Genomic DNA, 14,344 nt, shown 5'->3' with positions numbered 1-14,344 from the left:
GATATACAAAATATATTGATGAGAGAGAGAAAAAAATTAAGGTCGGAAAAAAATAAAGGATAATATATGTTATTGATATAGTATAATATAGTATTAGTAATTATGATTATAATATACATTAAAAATTTATACAAAATATATTGATGTTTGGAAGGTAAAAAAAAAATCAAAATTGGAAGGGTAAACAAAAATCAAAATCGGGTGGCAAAAAAAAAAAAAAATCAAATCGGAAGGCAAAAAAAAAAAAAAAAAAAAAAAATTGGCCGCCACGTGTCGCCAGGCGGCGCCACGTGACGGCACCAGTATTGAAGTTGAAAAGGCATTGTCTCTTATTAACTTTGCTATGGATATATATCAAGAAAATTCATTGGGTTAATTGACTTTGTCATAGACACTTCCATTTCGGCATTTGCATATCCACATATAATTAAAATAATTTTAAGTTTATAACTCTATACAAATGAGAAACTTGGAGACTAGAGAAAGGATGTCATCCAAATCAGATTTATTAATTCATTTCCACATTTATTGTGAATTTCATGCAAACATGATTACCAAGCACATTTTATAATGTTTTGAAATGATTGTATTATCAAGCTCTTATCAAACTTCAAGAAAATCAGCTAACCTTTTTCTCTCGTTTGAAAGATGCTCTCTAATAAAAAAAAATGTGGGGATATCATCATCTCTAATTTTTTTTTTTTTTTTCATATACTTTCTAATCCCACAGTTTTATTATTATAGTTTTCCTGCCAAAAATAGTGCGAAGATATTCATATACACTTTTATGATTTCTATAAGAGAAATTTCATTAAGTGGGCTTAAAAACCCATTAAATATCTCATTTAGACCCTAATATTGAAAAATATCCCAAAATGGACTTTTGTACCATAATCGGACAAAAATGCCCTTATAACCTATTTGAATCTCAACTCAGTCTCATTCCCCCCGAAAACAACTCATCTCTCTCTCGCTCACTAAAAAAAAAACTCTACGATTGTGTACGAGTCGGTACGACGGCAGACGATCTTGTACGAGTCGGTACGATAGATAACGATGGCGTACGATGGAAATTCTTCGAGATCCGGCGGCGGTGATGCTCAGAAATCCCGACATCTCAAAACGTCGAAAAAGGTGAGTTTTTCAACTAATTTCTTGTTAAATCTCATAAAAAATAGTCAGAATATGTATTAGGACTTAGGATTTATCTGATTTGTGGTTATTTGAGCTGTTTATGATCGGATTTAGAAAGTTAGGGTTAAAAATTGGGGGCAGTGTACGATGATATTCATGCATCGTACGATGTCGTACGATGCTGTACGATGTCGTACGATGAAATGCATAGGTCTGTACGATGCGATACGATGGTGTACGATGGGTTTATGTTTTTAAAAAAAAAGTGTCGTACGATGCTGTACGATTCTGTACGATGGTTTTTAAAAAAAATTAATTATTTTGTTTTACGATGCTGTACGATGATATACGATGCTATACGATGGTTTTTTAAAAAAATAAATTTTTGTCTTACGATGTTGTACGATGCTATACGATGATGTTTTTAAAAAATTTAATTTCTTGTTTTACGATGATATACGATACTGTACGATGCTGTACGATGTTTTTAATTTCTGACCTAATTTTGTTGTTTTTTTAGGACAATTTGAACTACATGTACAACGTCTCATTCCCGGGGCGTATCACGTACGGTGGGACGGGGATCTTGAAGCTTGTACGGAGTAGATTCGATGAGCTCGGGATAAAAGAAAGAATCCTCGGGACTCCGTTCGAGCAATTTTTTACGGAGAGCGAGCTTGGTTTCTCACCGGTGCTCGTACATACTCTCCTTCAGAAGAAGATCGAGGCGACGGTACGCGGCGAGATACATTTTGGTATCGGAGGCAAACGGGTACGATTTGGACGCCTCGAGTACGCACTCGTCTCGGGGATGACTTATGAAGACGGTCCGACCAAAGCCGAACAAGACGAGCGAAAGAACGATGGATTGATCACGGATCACTTGAACGGCGTTGCCGGAAGCAAGTTGAGCGCGTTGATCAACGCGTTCACCATATGTCGAAGCCCTGACGCTGCGTTCAAGCTCGGGCTGCTCGTATTCGTCTACGGGTATCTTCTGGGGCAGCCGGCCAACAAAGCCATCGAAGAAAGGTGGCAGAAATTTCTATACATCGTTCAAGACCTCCCCTTCTTCTTCAAGATGCCTTGGGGAAATTTGAGTTGGGCAGAGACGTATTCCAGCTTGTCGGTGAACCTACGGCGTTATCACGAAACGCTGCAAAAGAAGTTGAAGGACAAGCCAGATGTGGCACAGAAAGAGGCCAAGTACACATTGACGGGTAATCTCCATACCCTTCATTACTGGGCGTACGAGGCTATCCCAGAGATCGGGATGAGGTTCGGGTCGAACCAGGGGATTCGTGTGCCCCGGATGCACTCGTGGTCTAGTAATGTGCTCATAATGGGCAAAGACATCGAGGCGGTCTTGAATAAAAAAACGGTAACTTTTTATTATTTATCGTTTATTAATGTATTTTACATTATTTTGGAATATTGGTAACGTTTATTAATGTATTGTAGGTGGGTGTTCTTCAAATGCTGAGACCAAGGGCACCAGAGAAAGAAATGTTCACTCTCCTCGAGACACAGACGAGCAAATGTCTGTATCCCATAGACATCGAGGGCGAAGATGCGACAGAGCCGCGAGACATCGAAGAAGAAATAGATCGAGTCGCGACTGTTGCAGAAGATGCCATCGTCGGAGACTCCGACGACGAACACGTGTCAGACACTCCACGTGTTCGTCTTGCTAGTCCGACCACTCCCGCAATGGGATCGAGGCCTACAGCGACCTCTCGCGCCGACATTCCCGAGGCCTTTGTCATAACACGGGAAATGTGGGGAGAAATGCGAGCTTCCCAAGAACAACTGCGAGCATCTCAAGAACAACTGCTAGCATCCCAAAAACGAATGATTCAGTCACAAGGGATAGTCTTACGTTCTCTTGCCACGACCGGCCGTAGAGTTGAGCGCATGAGTGTTAGACAGGTTAGAGTTCAAATTTAATTTAACGTTTTAAAGTTGAGTTTAAATTTAATTTAACGTTTTAGAGTTAAGTTTAAATATAATTTAACGTTTTAAAGTAGAGTTTAAATTTAATTTAACGTTTTAAAGTTGAGTTTAAATTTAATTTAACGTTTTAGAGTTACGTTTAAATATAATTTAACGTTTTAGAGTTAAGTTTAAATATAATTTAACGTTTTAGAGTTAAGTTTAAAATTTAGAGTTGAGTTTAAATTTTAGAGTTGAGTTTAAATTTTAGAGTTGAGTTTAAATTTTAGAGTTGAGTTTAAATTTTTTTGACAAGTTTAAATTTTGTGACATATTTTATTACTTTGACTTTCAGCTTTCTATGTGGAGGAGGCTGAACATTTTGTTCGAGGACGCAACGGGCTTGCCTGGGGGTGAAATTCCCACGACCCAAGATGATGGTCGTAAACGCCGGACCCCTCCTCCTCCTCCTCCTCCTCCTCCGGCGGCTAGTCAAAAGCCGGCGTCTCCATCGCATGAGGCAGAGCCGTCTTCTACGCATCGCGAGTCATCGAAGAAGTCAGAGCCGTCTTCTACGCATCGCGAGTCATCGAAGAAGTCGAAGAAGCCATCTTCAACGCATCGCGAGTCGTCGAAGCGATCGGAGATCAGGCCGGTGACTTCTCCCAGGTTGTCGACGTCTTCGTCGAGTCCTCGTAGAGAAGACATTTCGGATAAGCTACGCCCGCTCACAACTCCTCTAAGGAAAAGACAGAAGGCACAGCTTACTCCGGCACGTCCACATCGGCAAGTGCGACAGAAGACGTCGCGTTGGTCCGAATTCACTGATCCGACGAGGCCCAAGTATTTGGAAAAGCCGATCCCCAAGTTCAAGCCGTTGAAGGACGCGAAGCAAAAAGAGTTTGATAATTTCGTTAAGTGGTTGCGGATAAAAAAGTGGGACGGCAAATTCATGGAGTCTGTTCGACTGAAGACGTGCGACGCAGACACGATTTTCTTCGACACGATATTGACAGAAACCAAATGGCTACATGATTCGGTACGTTATTATATAATTTCACTTTTTCCAATCAATTTAAAATAACGCTATATGTTTGTAATGTCTCAGCATATTGATGCTATGATTCACATGGTTCGGGCTCGCCAACGAGGTCTCGACGGTTATCGGCAAGACGTCCGAATCATGGATTGTCGGTGGGTCCAGCACGTGTACGGCCGATTCAGAACGGAAGAAGCGAACATCAACAAGGCCATCGAACTGGGAGCAGAGCCCGAACCCGTGGACTGGGACATGAGGGCAACTATTAGCCCGATGACTGGGTATAGGGACGCCGATATTTTGCCTTGGGATGGTGCTCGAGAGATCCTGTTCGTCGTGAACTTCCAAAACCTTCATTGGTTCACATTTCGGATCGACATCGAGGCCTGGACCATTACCGTCTTCGACTGCCAAAAGGATCTCATGCAGTCGTCGAGACATCAAAAGGACTTCACTGAGCTGATGGAGGTACGTAAAATGTTATGTTATTCACAATTATTACCTTAGAGCAACAATTAATTAAATTAAGAGTTACTTAACATTGTTAAAATGTTTATTATTCAGACTTGGAGTCGAGCATTTGCTAGGGTTGTGGCCATAGGTGGTTTCTTCAAGAACCATCCCCACTCTTACCGGGAAAGTGAACATGGTGAAATTAAGTTCACTGTGCCGACGTGGATCGTCGATGACAAGGTCCCACAATGTGCTTACAGGTAAACAATTATCTTTTTATTGACAAGTTATTTTACTAGTTATTTGAACTTTTTTTTGACAACTTTCTCTAAACAATCATGTTTTTATTGACAAGTTATTTTAGAAGTTTTTTTTTTTTTTTACAAGTTTTAATTGACAAGTTATTTTACTAGTTATTTGAACTTTTTTTTGACAACTTTCTCTAAACAATCATGTTTTTTCAAGACAAGTTATTTTAGAAGTTTTTTTTTTTTTTTTACAAGTTTTAATTGACAAGTTATTTTACTAGTTATTTGAACTTTTTTTTGACAACTTTCTCTAAACAATCATGTTTTTATTGACAAGTTATTTTAGAAGTTTTTTTTTTTTTTTTACAAGTTTTAATTGACAAGTTATTTTACTAGTTATTTGAACTTTTTTTTGACAACTTTCTCTAAACAATCATGTTTTTATTGACAAGTTATTTTAGAAGTTTTTTTTTTTTTTTACAAGTTTTAATTGACAAGTTATTTTACTAGTTATTTGAACTTTTTTTTGACAACTTTCTCTAAACAATCATGTTTTTTCAAGACAAGTTATTTTAGAAGTTTTTATTTTTTTTTACAAGTTTTAATTGACAAGTTATTTTACTAGTTATTTGAACTTTTTTTTGACAACTTTCTCTAAACAATCATGTTTTTTCAAGTTATGTTTCAACTATTTGTGACAACTTATTCTTGTGCTGTAGCGGTGATTGCGGGATGTTCGCATTGAAGTATGTCGAGCACGTAGTACTGAACGAATCATTTGACACTCTTCAAAGTGAGAATATGAGAATGTTCAGGAAGAAATGGTGCGTGGACTTATTCTACAACCACCTTATCCCGTGATTTTGTATTTTCGGATGTTTATTTTTTATCTTTTTGGTTTTCTATGTAATAGTACCTTATAAACATATTATCGAGATGGTTTGTTGACTATTGTGTTTTTTATTGTACCTTATAAACATGTAATTCAATTAAAGAGATTCACAAAAAAAAAACATCAAAAATTCACACATTCACAAAGGGTTTAGAACTCGAGACATTTATAAACAACTAAAGTTGCATCTTGACGCCATTAAACAAGATAAAAAAGTGACTCAAATAAACGTTAAAGTTTTAAACTTAAAAATAAAAATAACACACAAAGTCTAAAGTTTTAATCCCTCCAAGTGCATGTTTTTCTGTTATGTCCCCTACCACCACATTTCCCGCATTTTCGCTGCACGACAATCTTTTCGCCTTGAGATGGGTATCGATTAATTCTTCTTCTTCCTTGTTTACTTTTCTTCGGTCGACCGGCTTGCTTCTTTTCAACGGGTTCCGAAACTTTCATGTTTTTTATCTCATCCGGGACATCCCATTGATCTTCATTGCCAACCGGATATATGGCTTCCTTGTACATCTCAATCCACGTCTCCTTCAAATAAAAGTCACTGCATAACGAGTACACGTCCACGCTTCGATGTTGGGCTGCTGCGATAGAATGCTCGCACGGGATATTCAATTGTTGTGGTAGTCCGCAAGTGCACGTCTTCGCCATAAGGTCTACATCGAAATCACCTCTTACGTCTTTGACATGACATTCATATAGACCAAGTCCGTACGCATTGACGAACTGTGCCTTATTATTTAGCTGTGCGAGATCATTTTGCCACGTTGGTGTCAATTTTGTGTTCAACTTGTTCGCTATCTCTTCTCGTTCAAAAAACCAAGTTTGGAGTGTGAATCGAATAAACTCGAGCAACGTCGTAATGGGAAACGTCCTCGCATTCCTTGTTTTGTTGTTGAAGCTTTCTGCGTTGTTGCTCGTCATTAGGTCGTACCTATATAAAACATACTTGATTTATATAATCAACGACATAAAAAATTCAGTACAAAAGAAGTTCTAGACTCTTACCGTTTTCCAGGAAAGAAAGCTCTGGCCCACCGATCGACACCAACTTCTTCAAGATACTTTGCCATCTCGACATCCTTACGTCTCAACTGTCTAAAATTAGCTTCGAATGCTGTTTTACTGAAGGCGTAAGCCGCATCGTAAAGTTCAAAGCGACAATGGTCTGTCTTGAACTTGTGTTGGACATTCAGTTGTAAATGATGGTAACATGCTCCGTGAGGGATACCAGGAAACACAACCTCGACACCATGTATGATGCTAACGTGGCGATCGGATATGAACGCCAAATTAGGTACGTCTTCACCGATAGCTTCTCGCAATCTTCTCAAAAACCAAATCCAAGAAGCATGACACTCGCTATCTACAACTCCGAATGCAAGTGGATATAATTGTGAATTCGCATCCATTGCAATTGCGCAAAGCAACTGTCCCCCGTATTTTGTCTTCAGAAATGCACCGTCCAATGCTATGACCGGCCGACATGCTTTGAAGCCTCTACGACACGCACCAATGGAAAAGAAAGCATACTTGAATTTATCACCATCTCGCACAAAGTCTGTTAACGTCCCAGGATTCTTTTGCTTCAACATGTACAGCCAAGACGGTAACTTCTGGTACGATTGTTCCGGCGTACCCCGCACGTACCCAATAGCTTTCTCCCTGGATCTCCAAGCTTTCAAATACGATACGTTCACACCCCATCTTGTCTTCACTTCTTCCCTGACGTTATGCGCCGAATACTCCGCCATAGAGTTAATTGAGTACTTGTCTTTAAATACGTGACCGATGACCCATGGTGCCGCTCCTCGATGGCCCTCTGTTCGAACAACACGCCCACATGAGTGTTTACCCTCGTACGACGTAATCTCCCACATCTCAGACCACTGCACGACACCCCTCAACCTCCATGTGCATCTCTCGTTTTTGCATAGAACATACCATCTCTTTTTCGAAGAAGATTTCACTCTAAATTCGAAATTATGTTTCAACGCGTACAAGTGGATATGTTTCTTCAGTTCATGCTTGTTTTCAAATTGCTGCCCAATATATATTTCTTCTGAGCTACCTGTTACTTTCAAAGGTTAGTTAAACAATATGTGGTTTCATATTATACTTGAATCTCATTTGAATCCACTTAAATTACCTGTAGAAGAATGACTTGGATAATGACTCGGGTTTTCCTTCACAACATCATCGGCGCTGAACTCGGGTGCTTTCCATGAATAAGGAACGATAGGTGATCCGATCATCGGAGGCTCACGCTGACATTGACCCGATGGTTCACAATGACCCGTTGGTACCGTAAACGTTTCCACAAATTCTTCATATTCTTCGGGATTGGCAAATTCTTCAAATTCTTCACCTCTACCATTGTTATCTCCGTCATATCCATCACTATTCTCTTCATCACCATCGCAACCTTCGTTTTCATCACCTTCGCCACCTTCGTTTTCATCACCTTCGCCATCTTCGTATTCATCACCATTGTGTCCATCATATTCGTCACTGTTGTGATTACAATCTCTATCACGCCTGTATACTTCGTCACCGTTTCCGGCACCCTTGTACTCGTTAAACAAGTCATCGTCACAGCCACCGTCTTTGTTTTCAATTATAGGATCTTTTTGTCGATCCTCGATAACAAGAGTATTCCGTCTCTTCTTCGGTTCATTGCGAGACACCATTCCAACTTCCACATCTTTCCCTTTACATAATCCTCGATACGCAATAGGTGCAATGACCTCGATCTGTTTCGGTACCAAACTTACACAGAGTGGAAATCTATTACGATATTTGTGCTTCATAAAATGCGAAACATCACCATTGTCCTTCAATACGGCAGGGCCTACTGGAATTGTACCGACTTCGTATGGGACTTCGAGTTTTAAGTCGAACGCGAATCTGTCTAACTCGAACTTCTCGTATAAGAAATCTACTAACTCCGTGTACGTTACCTCTTTCGGAATTACAAATGCACGAAATTCTGCATTGGTGAAAACCCATTGGTGTCCTTCCTTCTCCCAAGTGCCGTTAATCATGACAAAAACTGCAAAAAAACAGTCAAACTATGCAAAATAAGCTTCTATATCGCACACCATCGTACTGCATCGTACAACATCGTATACCATCGTACACTATCGTACATCATCGTACATCATCTTACTGATAGACATCGTACTGCATCGTACAGCATCGTATACCATCGTACAGAATCGTACATTGTAAAAGAGGCATCGTACGGAATCGTACAACATCGTATACCATCGTACACCATCGTACAGAATCCAATTTTTTTTCTAAATTTCATCGTACACAAATTTAAATTTCATCGTATACCATCGTACAAACAAGTTAAACCCAGATTTTGGACTTTGTCTTCAGATCTGATCGATTTTTTATGCTACATTCTATCATATACATTCATAAACTTTGTAAAAATGATTAAGTTAGTAATCTTACCCATGATTCTTTTGAAACCCGCTTAAGTAGAGAGGATTTGAGTGGATTTGAGTGGATTTGAAAGAGTTTGAGCGAGTGTGAGAGTGAGAGTGAGGCTGAGCTGATATAGTCTCAGGGGCATTTTTGTCCATTTTCGGTACAAAAGTCCATATTTAGATATTTTTAAACATTAGGGTCTAATCTTGATATTTAATGGGTTATTAAGCCCAATTAATGAAATTTCTCTTCTATAATACATATATATATATATATATATATATATATATATATATATATATATATATCATGATAAAATAAACTAAAATACAAGCGAAAACCTGTTTGGCATTCTATTCTATTTGTCTCCTACGCAGATCCGCTGTTTGAGATATAGAAAGTGAATCTGAAGCTTTTTGACATTTGGAGGTACATGTAATAAAAAGAGGTGATATTTGGCGTTCATTTGTTAGAGAACTGACTACAACAATAGTCTTTTGACATTTACCAAAAATATCATAAAACTCATATGTTGTTACGTTATTTTGTTGATTTTATTTTTTAGTGCAAAAAAAAATATCGGTCTTCATGCTCCAGCTTCTGATAAGACATCTTTCCGTTTGTATTTCTGACAAGTTCTCGGTTTGAACAGATTACCTCGCTATTGCCTCGCTGATATCTTTATTACGTAATATTCTCGCTAGTACGGGTAAGGAAACCCTAGATACACTTCCAGGATTGTACAGCTGCTATAAAAGCCCCGCGTTTCCCCTTAGCAGCCTCGACGCTTTTTCAAAATACTTAGAGTTCCTAGACGTGCAAGATCGGCGGATTGGGAGGCTTTGTGTTCTGATAAGAACGGTGTCATTCACCAAATACTATTCGAGAAGTTAGAGTGTTTGAGTTATTTGGGTTCTGTGTATACGTGATTGAAGACTCATGTGCGTTTGAAGACTGAAGTCATCCGAGCATAGGTGTTTGGTCGAATAGTGGAATTGAATATGATCTCAAATTTAGGGGGAGTCCCTGGTCTAGGCATTCACATGTGGTAATAGTTTATAGGGCTTTAATTTTGTGTTGTAATCATATAAGACCTTGTTTGTACTATTGACTACTATATAGTGAAATCCTTTCCACTGGCAGAGTGCCCCCAGACGTAGGTGATATTGCACCGAACTAGGTAGCCATATTGTGTGTCGTTTATTTATCGCACTGTTTGTTGATTATCCATTATCTGTGTTCAAGCAAGTTGTCGGACACATTGTCAACACTTTATGTGCGACATCTTATCTTTGTGACTAATCAGAATTTCAATTGGTATCAGAGCAGGCATCTAGATCTTTGGGTGGTTTCCTGGGTATTTTATTCTGATTACCAGATATGGATAGTTCCAGAGAAGGAGGCTCGGTCAATCGTCCTCTAGTTCTTGATGGAACCAACTATGGTTACTGGAAAGCCCGTATGAGCGCCTTCATGAAATCCCTCGACAACAGAACTTGGAAGGTTGTGATCTGTAGTTGGGAAGCTCCAGCTTCTGTTGATGACAAAGGGGCTGTGACTGGTCCCAAACCCGAGAAGGACTGGAGTCCTACAGAAGATGAGGCGGCTCTGGGTAACTCTCGTGCACTCAATGCTATATTTAACGGGGTTGATAAAAATTTTTTCAAGCTTATAAACACCTGCACGAGTGCCAAAGAAGCTTGGGAAATCCTTGCTGTCGCCTATGAGGGAACCACTAAAGTTCGTGAGCAGAAGCTTCACTATCTCACTGCAAACTTTGAAGCACTCACTATGCATGAAGATGAATCTGTTGCCGACTTCAATGTGCGTATTCGTGATCTTGCGAAAGAATCCTACTCTCTCGGCAAACCTATGACCGATGAAGATCTAGTCAGGAAAACCCTGAGAGCTCTAAGCCCAAGATTCAAAATGAAGATCACAACGATAGAAGAAGTGCATGACCTCAAAACTCTGAAGTTTGATGAACTTATGCGATCCCTCATGACCTTTGAGCTTTCTCTTCCCAAGATGGAGAAGAAACACAAATGAATGGCCCTCAAAAGCTCTATTCATGATCAGAAGGAGCAGGTTTACCCTGATTCTGATAACAAAATTGAAGATACTATTGCTATGTTGGCCAAAAACTATAGCAGGGTTATGAAGAGATTCAACCAGATGACTGAGAAGAATGTCTCGCAAGATGTCAAAGACAACTTTCAGCAAAGGTTCCAGAAGAATGGAAATTCTAACAGAAACAGCAGAAGTGGTGAACGCTCTGGAAAAGGCAAAGGCATTCAGTGTCATGCGTGTGAAGAATTTGGGCACATTCAGAAGGAGTGTCCAAACTTTATGAAAAAGCAGCAAAAGGGATACAACGCCACTCTTTCTGATGAGGAAGAAGAAGACAGTGACTATGATCATATAAGAAATTTTGTTGCCTTTTTGCCCTCTATTCCTACCTATAATCTTGAACATATTGACTGTTACCGGTCGTTTTCGGGACACCGCAAATTCAAAAACAATTCAAGGCCGTCCGGGCTTCCCCGGTCGAAAGGCCCAACGGGCCCCGGCCCACTAGGCCTGAGTGCCCCGACGCTCCCACAGCCCGATGGGCCTGCGCGCGCGCCAGCCTACCCGCGCCCACAGGCCGCGCACGCACCTGCGCCCCCGGCCCAGTGGGCCTGAGCGGGCGCCTAACGCCCCGGCCGTCCCGGCCCGCGCGCGCTCCCGCGCCCCGGCCGTCCCGGCCCGCGCGTGCTCCCGCGCCCCGGCCGTCCCGGCCCACGCGCGCTCCAGTAACCCGGCCGAGCACGCCTGCTGCCTCGGCCGGACGTCCTTGCTGCCCCGGCCGAGTGCCCCTACTGCCTCGGCCGGACGCTCCTGTTGCCTCGGCCGGGTGCCCCTGCTGCCCCGGCCGAGCGCCACTGCTGCCCCGGCCGAGCGCCCCTGCTGCCTCGGTCGGAGGGTCCTGCTGCCCCTGCCGCCTCGGCCGGAGGCTCTTGCTCCCCCGGCCGAGAGCCCTGCTGCCTCGGCCGGGCACACCTGCCGCCGGGCACCCCGCGCCCGGTCAGAACTCACGCCACGCGCGCCCCGCGCCCATCCAGATAGCGCGCCCCGCGCCTGCCAAGACGTTAGGCCTCGCGCGTCCCGCTCCCGGCCACCCGGTGGGCCTTGAGGGGGCCGGCCCAAGGCCTCCTCCAAATGCTATAAATACCCCCCCCCCCCCTAGGGGAAGGAAAAATCATCCTGGTTCATACCATCACATCTCCACTTCTCTCTCACTCGAGAGCTCTCTCCTCTCCCGCGCTCTTGTGACATTCCAAGAGCGCGCGCTCCTCCTCCCTCAGCTTAGAAATACAAGGACCCCATCCACAAGAGGGAGCGCGCTCCTCTTCTGCGACCCGAGCTTCTGCAGTACATACTGCTCTCCTGCATCTTGGCCCTTGAGCTAGAACTCCGAGCTACGAGGCAAGCGACCCATCTAAAGTCTTCACTAGAAGCTACGAGCCGGGTCCTACTCTAAAGCCTTGGATTCTCAAGCCTCCGAGCCCAAGATAGCCCCCACCATTCAAATTGAACTATGTTCTGACCTGATCCCGACTAAAGGGTACGTAGGCAGCCAACCTTTGGCACGGTCACACCCCCCAAAACACACCTCAGGGTCTGGAGGGTGCAACTCGGTCTACGAGCTCCCATTTTCAGCCCGGGCGTGGTCACTTGGTCCGGCCTTGGATCGAACCGCCCGAGGTATTTAATCGTTGTTCATTTTCGTGCGACAAAATTTTGGCGCTAGAAGGAGGGGACTTCCCGACTTACACAGCCTGAAATCCCTTCTACAGCTCGACCCCTTTCTTCTCAACTTGAGAAAGACATGAGTGGTCAACCACCCGTTCGTTCTGAGGGCGTGAATAACCCCGAAAACGCAACTGGAGTGAAGAAATACTTCATGCGCTCCCGAGCGCAAGGCGACGAGGAGTCTCTCAACGACGAGAGCCACACTCCCTCGTCCACTCCACCTCAGGACAGTCGGGATGACCGCATCCTTGAGATGGAGGAGAAAATCTGCCAACTAAAGATAGCCAATGCAAGGTACCACCGTCAACTGGGCACCCTCCACGGGGAATCCGAGGACCTCATGGACGAGGGGCATGACTATGACCCCGACTATGAAGGCTTGGAAATTTCAGCGGACATCGAGACTTCTCTCACCAAAGACGGGGAACTCCCTGTTGAGATTGAAGCCGGTCCGTCGATCCCGCCGCCTAAAACAAAGGCAATACCGATCTCCTCTCAGGAAGAGACCTCCCGACGTTCAACCCATGACCGACTCGGTCAGAGAGGCAATGTCAGGGAAGGTCCAACGACTCGGCGAGTAAGGCGTGTGGCTCGAAGCTAACACTCCCATACCGCCGGGCCGGACCTTACAGATCGACTTACCGCCCAGCAGAACGACCGTGGTGAAGACCTCTGGGAGAGGCTAAGTGCTCGCAAGGGTCACAACCCTGCGGCCCCAATCAATGGGGACCCTCGCATGGCTCAAGGGTCGAATGAAAGGCACCAGGTGACTCCTCCTGAACAAGGAGTGACCCCCAACACTGGCCTCGATGTCGTCACCATAATTCACAATCTTCGCAACGAAGTACGTGATCTGCGTGAAGGAGGTATGGCCGGTGATACATACGGGGTCGTAGAAGAACATTCCTCGCCCTTCACTGCCCAAATCCTTGCTGAGGTGTGCACGGGAAACTTCAAACTCCCAAATCTCCCTCCATACAATGGGAAAATTGATCCCACGTATCACATCCAACATTACGAAACTTGGATGACGATGCAGGGCGTTTCACCTGGGGCTCTATGCCAGGCTTTTAGTCTTACCCTCGCCGGACCCGGTTTTGAGTGGTTTAAGAATTTAAGACCAGGGAGCGTCCAATCGCTCAAAGACCTTAAAGATATGTTCCTAGCACGATTTGCTACATCGATGGTCCAAAAGAAGACCAAGATGTACTTATGGTCAATCAGGCAAGAGAATAACGAGTCCTTGAGACAGTATCTCACCCGATTCACCGCAGAATCAAATAAGGTTGATCGCTTTGACGACAGTGACGCAATTACAGCCATCATCGAGGGCTTGCGCACCAGAGACTTCTTAAAGTCCGTCGTCGGCAGAGTCCCTTCTACGATGGCCGAGTTAAT

At 43.1% G+C, this 14,344-nt stretch overlaps 4 protein-coding genes across 4 annotated transcripts; 2 read left to right on the top strand and 2 right to left on the bottom strand.

The window, feature by feature from the left end:
• Positions 1-816: 816 nt before the first annotated feature.
• On the top strand, positions 817-5,809 carry LOC149402686 (uncharacterized). The gene is made up of 7 exons (XM_089610139.1): positions 817-1,134; positions 1,655-2,515; positions 2,596-3,063; positions 3,422-4,105; positions 4,175-4,573; positions 4,670-4,818; positions 5,526-5,809. The coding sequence occupies exons 1-7, from the start codon at positions 1,057-1,059 to the stop codon at positions 5,665-5,667; spliced, it is 2,781 nt and encodes a 926-aa protein (XP_089466265.1). The 5' UTR covers positions 817-1,056; the 3' UTR covers positions 5,668-5,809.
• Positions 5,810-5,923: 114 nt separating this feature from the next.
• LOC149402685 (uncharacterized) lies at positions 5,924-7,235 on the bottom strand. The gene is made up of 2 exons (XM_089610140.1): positions 6,719-7,235; positions 5,924-6,644 (listed from the first exon to the last, which is right to left on the bottom strand). Exons 1-2 carry the CDS (start codon positions 7,120-7,122, stop codon positions 5,978-5,980), a joined length of 1,071 nt encoding a protein of 356 aa, XP_089466266.1. The 5' UTR covers positions 7,123-7,235; the 3' UTR covers positions 5,924-5,977.
• LOC149402684 (uncharacterized) lies at positions 7,182-8,919 on the bottom strand. Its single transcript, XM_089608488.1, has 4 exons — positions 8,860-8,919; positions 7,860-8,463; positions 7,240-7,781; positions 7,182-7,208 (listed from the first exon to the last, which is right to left on the bottom strand). Exons 1-4 carry the CDS (start codon positions 8,917-8,919, stop codon positions 7,182-7,184), a joined length of 1,233 nt encoding a protein of 410 aa, XP_089464614.1.
• A 1,612-nt stretch (positions 8,920-10,531) lies between these two features.
• LOC149402683 (uncharacterized) lies at positions 10,532-11,200 on the top strand. Its single transcript, XM_089608487.1, has one exon. It carries the CDS (start codon positions 10,532-10,534, stop codon positions 11,198-11,200), a length of 669 nt encoding a protein of 222 aa, XP_089464613.1.
• The last annotated feature ends 3,144 nt before the right edge of the window (positions 11,201-14,344 follow it).

Source organism: Urtica dioica, chromosome 3 (genome assembly GCF_054948205.1).
Source record: "Urtica dioica subsp. dioica isolate 48M chromosome 3, U.dioica_male_clone48M_v1_H2, whole genome shotgun sequence".
Taxonomy (NCBI): domain Eukaryota; kingdom Viridiplantae; phylum Streptophyta; class Magnoliopsida; order Rosales; family Urticaceae; genus Urtica; species Urtica dioica.
This window is presented reverse-complemented; position numbering and strand designations above follow the sequence as displayed.

What these genes read in the sequence shown, in the direction of transcription:
- LOC149402686 (XM_089610139.1), top strand. Translation starts at nt 1,057, where the DNA reads ATGGCGTACGATGGAAATTCTTCGAGATCCGGCGGCGGTGATGCTCAG. An exon ending in CGGTCTTGAATAAAAAAACG is followed by an intron (nt 2,516 to 2,595) that starts GTAACTTTTTAT and finishes AATGTATTGTAG; the next exon opens with GTGGGTGTTCTTCAAATGCT. An exon ending in AGCGCATGAGTGTTAGACAG is followed by an intron (nt 3,064 to 3,421) that starts GTTAGAGTTCAA and finishes TTTGACTTTCAG; the next exon opens with CTTTCTATGTGGAGGAGGCT.
- LOC149402683 (XM_089608487.1), top strand. Translation starts at nt 10,532, where the DNA reads ATGGATAGTTCCAGAGAAGGAGGCTCGGTCAATCGTCCTCTAGTTCTT.
- LOC149402684 (XM_089608488.1), bottom strand. Translation starts at nt 8,919, where the DNA reads ATGGTATACGATGCTGTACGATGCAGTACGATGTCTATCAGTAAGATG. An exon ending in GTAAGATGATGTACGATGAT is followed by an intron (nt 8,464 to 8,859) that starts GTACGATAGTGT and finishes GTACCGAAACAG; the next exon opens with ATCGAGGTCATTGCACCTAT. An exon ending in ATGGTGATAAATTCAAGTAT is followed by an intron (nt 7,209 to 7,239) that starts GCTTTCTTTTCC and finishes CGTGTCGTAGAG; the next exon opens with GCTTCAAAGCATGTCGGCCG.
- LOC149402685 (XM_089610140.1), bottom strand. Translation starts at nt 7,122, where the DNA reads ATGGATGCGAATTCACAATTATATCCACTTGCATTCGGAGTTGTAGAT. An exon ending in GCTTTCTTTCCTGGAAAACG is followed by an intron (nt 6,645 to 6,718) that starts GTAAGAGTCTAG and finishes TGTTTTATATAG; the next exon opens with GTACGACCTAATGACGAGCA.